This window comes from Typopeltis vanoorti, chromosome 19 (assembly GCF_054136105.1).
Source record: "Typopeltis vanoorti isolate ZY-2024b chromosome 19, IOZ_Tvanoo_1.0, whole genome shotgun sequence".
Taxonomy (NCBI): domain Eukaryota; kingdom Metazoa; phylum Arthropoda; class Arachnida; order Uropygi; family Thelyphonidae; genus Typopeltis; species Typopeltis vanoorti.
Genome location: NC_143567.1, coordinates 76,807,260 through 76,817,424, shown reverse-complemented (window position 1 = coordinate 76,817,424; position 10,165 = coordinate 76,807,260). Strand labels below are relative to the sequence as shown.

At 35.1% G+C, this 10,165-nt stretch overlaps 1 protein-coding gene across 1 annotated transcript in view; it reads right to left on the bottom strand.

Annotated features, from left to right (window-relative positions):
- Positions 1–676: 676 nt before the first annotated feature.
- The window catches only part of RpL24 (ribosomal protein L24), a 49,222-nt gene continuing 39,733 nt past the window's right edge, over positions 677–10,165 (bottom strand). The window contains exons 4-5 of the mRNA XM_090409242.1: positions 5,858–5,921; positions 677–805 (exon numbers count right to left, since the gene is read on the bottom strand). Coding sequence (XP_090265368.1) covers positions 728–805; positions 5,858–5,921 — 142 coding nt within the window. The 3' untranslated portion in view covers positions 677–727. The remainder of the gene's footprint in view (positions 806–5,857; positions 5,922–10,165) is intronic.

Below are 10,165 nucleotides of genomic sequence, written 5' to 3'. Positions count from 1 at the left end.
TATAGGAAATGAATTCAACACAATGGTGTATGCTAACAGTGAGTTATTAATTGAAATGTGCTGCTCAGAAAGTTTTAACCCCTTTTTATTTAAGCATACAGAACAGCTTTAGAATCTAAATTTGGTATGGGTTTTTTCACCCCCTCCCCACAAAAATGCAAACTTCAAAAATTATTACAATAACTACCTCTTTTTTTGTCAGAATACCTCAGGTGGCTATTTCACCTTTCCCTTAATGTGTTCCCTTCAAAAACTCAGGTTTTTCACCCTCCCACTCTGTATGAAACTAGTCGACTCACTTTAGTTGAAAAGATCTTACAAAGGTGCTTAACTATGGAGATTTATCAAATAAATGTTATGTTAAAAAAATTAGGCAATAGGTGGTGAATGTCTATAAATTAGAGCGTGGCAAATAGGCTTGCCCACAGCAAGATTTTGTGAGCTGGTGAGTGGCTAGTAAGAAATAAAAATTCTGACTTCCAACTACTAGATGGCACTATTAAATCATTTTGTGGAATTCCTATCGACTCAATGGGATATATATCATTAATAAAATGGGAGAGGGAATCAGGTGAGCAAATTTTTTTTGTGGCAAGTAGTTTTGCATAATTTGCCAAGCCTTATCTGAATTCTAGAAGATTTTGGTATTGTGCATTTATACATATACAAAACAACATTCTCCAGTAATTTACATTTATTTGAAACTGTCAGATTACAAATTATCAGCTTATCGTTTTCCACCAATACGAGGAGCTTTAGTTGGTACTGGCTTGGCTGCCTTTTGCTTAGCAGGCATTTTCTGAGTCTGAAAAAAAAAAAAAAAAAAAAACCATTAAAATTACTACTAGCTCTAAGTCTTATACATCAAAATTATGTCAAATTTGTTTCAGAATATCAAGAACAGTTCATGAAAAATTAAACAATGCAGTATAACTATTTTCAACAATCAAGGAAAATGTGCAAAATATGAATTTGTAGTAGGGAAGGGATGTAGATGAGTGTGTGTGTGGGGGGGGGGGGCACAAACAGTTCTTCCAGTATGTGGCAATTAACAGAAAGGAGGACTATATTAGAAAATTTTGATGAGTGCTGATAATGGTGACTGCAGCAGACAAAATACCAGGTGTCATTTTGCGAAGGTGTATCATCCTGATTTAGATGCTGGAGCAAACACATAACAGGAACTGATGAAAACAGACAGATGAACTAGAAGTGAATAGAATATTAGAGAACTTTGATGTGAATATAGCTACAGGGTTAGATAGCATATCAGCTCACATATGAGAGAATGTGCAGGGAATTTACTTTGCCTTTGACCACACTAAATTTCAGCTCTAGGTAGGTTCCACAGGAAGGGAAAAGTTCCATCACATGAAAAGAGGCCCAAGACTGAGGTAGTAAATTACTGACCAATCAACACCTCAAAATTGATGGTAAAAGGTATTTGAGAAGCTGGTTAAAGGCAAAATTCAGTAATGGGATAATAAATGGGGACACAGCATGGTTTTGTGAAAGGCAGGAATTTTTTTTTTTTTATAATACAGCTGATGGATATAGGGAATATTTTGCAAAAGCATTTGATATGAACCTGGTGAGTGAATAGATAGTACTTGTTGTTCATGGAGGAGTCCAGGAAAACACTTAGGCTACTGCTATTTAATTTGTACATTAATGATGTAGGAAATACTTAGTTCTTTGCTGATGATGCAAAACTTGGTGGAGCAATAGTTAAGATAATGTAGAGATCTAGTAGGATAATTCAAAGAGACTACCAGTACAGGAAAAGGAGAATGACTCTTTAATATGGCAAAGTGTAGGGTTATGCATATTAGGATGAAATGATTATCAGTGTAAGGAGGTTATTACCCAAGACCAACATAGCTCCAAAGACTACTGTGCACAAATCTTTTCACTTGAGGTTGAAGATCCAGAGGCAAGTGACCCAAAGTGGCTTCATGGAATGCTTCTTATGGGAATAGGCTGAAGATTTGCAGATTACAGAATCAGTTGATAGGCAGAAATGATTAGATGATATTCATTACATGAGTAATGGGAGAGAACCAAGAGTCATTCCTGGAAACTGAGCAAGAGTGTGGTTAGCAAAGGCAGGAAAACTAGATATTCTGTTTAGAGAACGAATGAATGAAATAGGTCGCTGATCAGTTGGGAGTGCTTTGTCGGTGAATGAGTTCAAAGCAAAGCATGTCTGGCAATATGCTTAGGGCCTCCCATGATGAGTATGGACATCATAGAGATATCTGTATAATAATGTTTCAAGATAGCACACATTTGTATGCAGTCTTGCTGGATAAGTAAATCTGCTCTCCAATCAAGAAGTCATTGTTTGGATCCCAGTGAGACCATTACTTTACTTATTGGAGATCTGAGGGAGCTTGAAAAACGTTCTGGTCTCTAGAACAGGTTCCCAGATAGAAGTTTATAACAAATTGCATAAAAAACTATTTAGTTGTAGTGCCCGTGACAGTTATAGAACTTTTACCAACCTAAAACCAGCGATTTGTATGTTCTCTAAGATGAAGTTTTTCTGTCTAGAAGATATTTCAAGTGGATCTGAAATTAAGAAGAAATGCTGAACCACAGACTATTTATTTCAAGATTATATCTATAAGTATTGCTTCCTTTTAAGCATAACAAATTCTCAAGTTTCCACATCCTTAATGGTCCATGCCTAGTTAATCCAAACTTTCCTAAAGTAGTTTTGGTTCACTTATCACTGAACTTCCATAATTTAGTCTTGCTAATTTGAAAAGTCATTTTTTCTATCGATTAATGAGAAGGGAAAAACCTACGAGAATTACTTGCTACTTTGAAAAGTAGCAAGACTGGCATTAGTGCTCAATGCAAAGGGTTGACCATGTTGTTAGAATGAGTTCGCAGTGAGCTCAGTAATGAATATATAAGTAGCAGCAAAGTTTAATTCTCAATGAACAAAGAAATATTACAAAGAATTGTTTGACTGAAAAGTGATGCTGATATATATTTTTTGACTAAATATTTTTTTGGTAAGCATACAACAAAAGAAACTGACTAATGATTAATACATACACATTAACTCACTTATGAATTAAATTATCATCATCATCAACAAATTCCTGCCATGTACCCTCAAGGGGTGTACAGGATATGATAGTACTACATGAAAAAAATTACATCATTACTAACTTCCTATCTACAATTTTTCTCCAAATCAGTCTGTTACTTGTCAAGACTCTCTTTCTTCGCCCATTCTGTTTAAGTGAACATGCAGTAGGGAAATACCTCTGTAATTCTCACATGCAGTTTTATTTCCCTTTTTATATATGGGTACTATGAGATCTCTATTCCAATCATCGGGAATTTGTCCCTCTGTCCAGGCTTTCTGAACTATGCAGTGCAGTCACTGCAAGACTTTTATTCCACCATATTTCAGCATTTCTGGTCAAATATCATTTACTCCTTCTGCCGTTCCACATTTCAAGCCTTTGATGGCTTTTTCTACTTCAAGTATGGATATGTATTCCTGACTGCATGCCTGGTCAGTGTTTTTTTACCACTGTGCTGTCATCACTGCTTGTTTCATTTAGTAGTTTTTCAAAGTAATTACTCCATACTTCAAGGATATCTTTTTCTCCCGTTTTCATGTCACCTTTATAATCTCTAACTCCTTTTACAGCACTCTTTTCTCCATTCCTAAGCTTCTTCAACAACCTCCTTCAATCAACAAGGGGGAAAAATAATATTTTGCCACCTTCTTGATATTTATTTTCTATATTCTTGCCAAAGTCCTCCCATAACTTTCGTTTAGCTAGTTTTACACACTGTTTAGCATTCTTGCATTTGTCTCTGTATTCTCTAAGAGCATGAGCTGACTTATTTGCCAGGAACTTTTGATATGCTTTCTTCTTTTCCTTCATTGCCTCTTTAACTTTCTGTGTCCACCATGGAGTTCTAATTTTTCTATCCTTGCAGACAACTTCACATAACTCTCTAGCTAAATCAATTAGGGCTCTCTTCAAGGATTGCCACTGAATCTCCCAGGTTTGATTCCTGTTCTCAAACTTTCATTTTTTCTTCAATAATCTTTGTGTATTTTAGTCTACAGTTCACATCTGAGAGCTGCTCAACTTTTATTCGCTTTAAAATTTTTTTACATGTCATTCTTTTCGATATGAAATTCAATTTTATCCTGCTCAAGACTGAATAGTGATCACTTCCAATTTCAAATCCTCTGTACACTCTGGTCTCCTGCACCAGGGAGAAAACATCACTATCAACAATAACATAGCCAATGAGACTTTTCTAATTCCTTGCCTCTTCTCTCCATGCGAATTTGTGCACATTTTTATGTTGGAACACGGTGTTAGTAATAACCAGTCCATGTCCTGAGCAGAAATCCAACAGGTATTTGCCATTATTATTAGCTTTGCTCTTTTCTCTAAATTTTCCCAAAATATTTTTGTATGTCTCACAATTATTTCCTACTCTGCTATTTAGATCCCCAACAAGTACCAACTGTTACGACTTTTTCTATATTATTTATATCTCTACTTATTTGTTATAATACGTTTGTACTCTAATCGTTTAGATTAACTTCTATTGTTTTATTTTTTTTTTTTATCCTACCGGCTGCGCCATTTATGTTGTGTCTTTTTCTTATCCCTTGTCTTTACTATCCTCTCGACTCCGTCATTTGTTATTGCCCTTTTCTTATCTTGTTTGCTATTTCTTTACTTAATTAGTTATTTACCCTTTAACCACCCTTTCTTAACTAATCCAATATTCTATCTTTCTTAAATTCCAAACTCGTCTAACACTGTACCTTACTTATACACATTTATCCCTTATAATTTAAACTCTACAATCAAATATTCTCTTCTTCAGTGCTATTGGCCTCTCTATGTCCTAAACAAACAATTTGAAGAAGTTCACCCTATAAGTATTAACACATTTATATTTATGCTGCGCCAGCTAATACCTAGGTAGATGGTTATGAATATCTTTAAATGGAAGATGAATTTCATCCCATAGTGTAAGACCTCTTGCCTCACTTATTGGAAGCAAAGTGGCCTAATAAAAGTTCCATGCTTGGTCTCTAGAGCAGAGTTTCTAAATTTTGTTAATATATAACAAAAAATATAAAAATAAATAACTAAAAAAAAAAAGTTAGAAACACACACACACACACACATGCATGCATAAAATGGTCACTTGGGTTTAATGGAGAAAACTGAAAACATTCAGCAGAAAGGAATAACTAAATATCTGGTTATGGAACCGCACATATGAGAATGGATTAGGAGTATGTGGTCTTCAAAGTTTGAGCAACAGATAGAAGAGAGGAGAATGACGCAACATAAGTTGGTAAGTGGATCTTACATTAAAGAGAGAAGTGAGATTTTACTGCTCATGACAGTAATGGGAGAACTTAGGGTTTTATCTCCGGAAGAGTGTGGGTGGTTAAGAAGAATGCCAGGCCCTGGTTCTTATTGCACTGTGTGTTGCGTGTGTGGAACAGTGGCTGTTGTGAGTATACCCTCAGTAAATGTTCTTAAAGAGATGACAGGTATTTTAGTCAATGTGACCTGGAAGAAGCCATCCACAGATGGGCCCAATTCAGTAGAGGAGGCTGCATAACAATAATATATGCATGATACTAAGGCGACAAATGTGAAGCCAACTCTATACAAGCAGCCTAATCATGAAGATACTTTATGCACAAACTACTATGTTGATTATGTTTAGATATAGAATTAAAACAAGAATATAATTTCTTGTCTATTATAATAAACACACTCATGCAATGTTATATGCTTGCTATTGTGAACTATTACATAAGTGCAAAGAACATGTATCTTACCTTCAGCGGCACCTGTGTTGCTTTCTTCTGTGCTTTAATGGCTCTCTGCTTCTCCTTAGCAGCTCTGAAATACATGTGCACTGATTTTAATACCTAGTTTTAGCATTGCTTATAAAAAAGTATTATTAGTCACTGGCACATGTAGATCTAAAACATTACTTATTTTGTTTTGCTTAATTCAAAAAAAAAAAAAAAAAATTTTTTTTTTGTAGTATAAGTTGGCTTCAAACACAGAACATGAAACTAGTAATAGTAAGCATCTTACTCACTCAATTATAAAAAAAAAAAAAAGCAGAATGTTATAAACATTGTCACATTTGTCTATTTGCATAAACAAAATCATATAAAGCAACTGGCATATATATAAAATATTAGTATATGGTTACAATGAATAATTAATTGTGTTAGTCATGGCTGACCTGTTGCATGTAACAGGTCAGCCATGACTAACACACTTACTAAACAATGTCTTTAACTGTCTCACTATACCACTTATGTAAGTTTATTACTGCACACTTAAACAATTACAAAACAGCACTCTTACACTATTTCTATCAAATGAAAACATCTTTTCATATACTATGCACTTCCCAAGTTTTACAAACTAGATGTTTGTAAAACTTGTACCAACTCTGGAAATCTAAAAACACATCTACCAAGCAGTTTTAGTCCTCCTCCACCTGCTCTCCATACAGTGGAGATCTGAAATGGCATAAAAATGTTTAATTTCTGGAGCGGTTTAACTTACTGTATTATCTACCACCTCAGTACTAACACGTTTTCTATAAATTTTCACTGATTAAGGATAGTGTCCTACAATGTCTTGAGCTGTTATGATCCTAAATTCTAAACATTGTGTTTTTAGAGGATACTACAATAATATCCCAAGTCACATGTTTGACTTATATGATTTCACATCCATGTTATTTTGTGATATTTTAGGAATTTCAGTTTTGACTGGCACGCGCGCGCGCACACACACACACACACACACACACACACTGAAGCTTGTATATAGAAACTTTCTATTCTCCTTATCTATAAATTTTAATTTACCTGTTATGTAGTTAGTAGTCCCCTCTCAAGTCAGTGAACCATGGAATATAAATTTTAATAAAACTTAAAGACATGGTCCATAATTTTTCATCAAAATTTCACAAGCATATATTCAACTAAATGGAACAGGTCTATTTTGGAAATGCATTCCAGCCAAATATACAAAGTGAAAGAGTTTCAAAGTTGGTAAAGGATGCAACATGCATAAGCATCCTTTAGGAAGAAATTCACATCGAGAAACAATGCTTACATGGCAGGCAAACATTATACTTTCATTAATAAAAATGCTCTAAAGTCTTAATATGGAACATGTAGTGAAGATGAATCAGTTACCTGTTGTCAGTTTAATTTACTGTTTCTTTCTTGCTTACTATTTTTACTTCTTTCTGCTATTAAATTTTCATTTCACATCATGCTAAATTATGATATGCATCAACACAAACCCCAACTCAATCTAGAAGAACTGAAGATGAGAAAAAACATCAATACAAGTAATATTAATGGAAAGATCCTGCAGACAAACTGAAAATGTACCAAATGGACATACTTGGAGTTACTGAGACAGAAGACAAAACCAAAAGATCATACTTCTTTTATTCAGGCAATAATGATCAAGGAAAAGGAGGTAGTAGCAATAGCATTCAACACCAATCATGGAGATAAACTTCTTGATTGGAAGACAATTTCAAGTTATGAAGGCAAACTTCAAAATGAACAATGAAATTCATTTTTGACACAGAGGCAGTCACAACAGAGAATCCTTAAGGAGCTGGGTACCTTCATTCAAGTGGGTCAGTGTTTAACAGCAATGCAGCAGATTATGCTGCATGGTGAGAATGCTGTGCATGTGTGCTAGCCAACATCTATGAATGTATGGCTCTCAAATGAAGCACATTTCCAATTAGGTGGTCATGTAAACAGACCTAACCTACAGGTTTCTTCAGATCTGAATTTGTCCAAGAGAAACCTCTTCAGTGAGAAGGTCACCGCATTGTGTGCAGTGCCTGGCCATGGCATAATTGGGCTCCTACCTCATTTAAGAGGGTGGTGTAACTATGATCTTCAATAGCAAACATTACATCAAGAATGTACTAGTTCTGTTCACCTAGGATTTGCACACCTTGAAGGAATGGGTATTTGACCATGACCTGCCTTCAAACCTTGAACTAAGGGATAAAATCACATGATGTCCCAACCCTTGTTCTCGAACCTTACCATGCACTATGAAATGGGTAGTCCTGTCTTGCCTTGAAAGACAAGGTGCCTATTTTGAGCATGTAGTCTACCATCACTAATGCTTTATTTGACCAAGATTCCACAAACAGTTGTGGAAGTACATATCATGTGCAAACATATATTTCTTTATTAATAAACCTGTTTACTCCATAACATATATCATTGTAGTTATTCAGTACTGTTTTTTTTTATTATCATACTGTACTTCAGTTCATCAATGAAAAGTTATAAATCATAATCTTTATCGGAATTGCTCTCAAAGCTTTGTAAATTGCAACTATGATTTCTTTTATCATGATGCTTATGATTATACTTTTGACACCAATTAAATTACCATGCTTTTTAGAGGTTCTTCAAATGAATTAAATTTTTGTTACTAAAAAGGAAGCAGAGTTAACATGTACATTAGAAGTAGTAGCCTTCTCAGAGTTAATTGTATTTTCCATTGAATCTTCAGTTGTGGCAGCTCTAGACAAACAGTCTGCCACAACAAATAAATTAAAGATACCAAGAAATTATATACCTGGATTAATCCTTTATCCAAGTGTAAGCAAACAAAGTTTGCGCCTAAAGTATTTTCAGGATGGGAGCAACTCGTGGTAAAGGTGATATGACTTCACATCTCCTTGCAGACATGTATAATACTATGCATTATGGGAAGGGTCACTACCCAGACTGGTTTCAATCTTTATTGAGGTCTCTTGAGTGGGAGCCATACCCAGAGGTGATACTAAGGTTGAAATGCAGAAGTCATATTTTCCTATACCAGTTGTCAAAAGATGTCACACCTTATCATTAAATTACTCTGGATTAGAGAAAACACTTGGATAAAGAGTTAAACCAAATATATAATTTCTTGGTATCTTTAATTTATAGTATAACCAAGTGAAAAAACTTCCAACAACTTTTCTCTAATCCAGAGTAATTTAATTATACATTGTGACACCTTTTGGCAACTGGTATAGGAAAATATGACTTCTGCATTACTTCAACCTTAGTCTCACCCCACTGATTCATTCAATCCAATACCCTTGGAGGGTAATGGATGGCAATGCTGAAGGCAGTGAAGCTCTAACTGAGGCTCGGCTATTGCTGTTACCCTCCTGCCATGATCCAGAGCTTTAATAGCTCAATAACACCTTATCCCTACACTGTCCTCTACAGATAACGGGGAAGATGAAAAGCATTCTTGCTTCGCCCCTTTAAGCCAGTCCTTATAAGGACTTAGTATCACCCCTGGGTCTGGCTCCCACTGAAGAGACCTCAATAAAGGGCAAAACTGGTCTGGATAGTGACCCTTTCCATAATGCATAGCATTATACATGTCCACAAGGAGATGTGTTTTGCATTATGGGATACTAAGGCAAGTGATGTAAAGTCAGTCCACCTTTGCCACAGTCCTGATACTTCAGGTGCAAACATTGCTTTACACTTGGATAAAGGATTTCTTGGTATCTTTAATTTATAGAATAACCAAGTGAAAAAACTTTCAGTCTGCTACAACATTTTTAGATCGACATAAGAAATTTTTAAATTAAATTCTTGTACTTCCAATACCCATTTGATAATCCTTTGATTCTTAAAATGTTCAGAAAAGATAATGGCTTGTGATCAGATCTGACTCGAATATCCTAACCACCTAGAAATATTTCATCTTCCTTAAGGGATAAATAAATCTCCATTTCTATAATAGAAAAATTCTTATCTGCAGCATTAAGCTTCCTACTAAGTGATAAAATAAACTAGTGGCTTTAAACTCCCTTTATCCATCTGCTCTGTAACAGCTGTAATACAGTCTTTTGATGCTTTTGCAAAAATATAAAAAGTTTTTCCAAACTCTTGGTGCATCAGTACAGGAGGTTTAGTCAATACTGCTTTGAGAGCAAATGCCCTTTATTCTCTGGCAGTCCAACTGAACTTAACTCCTCTCCGTAAGGTTAGTGAGAATGTTCAAATAAAGAGAACAATGAGAAATAAACTGATAAAAGTTAAACAAGTGAGGTGCTTTGAGGGAAT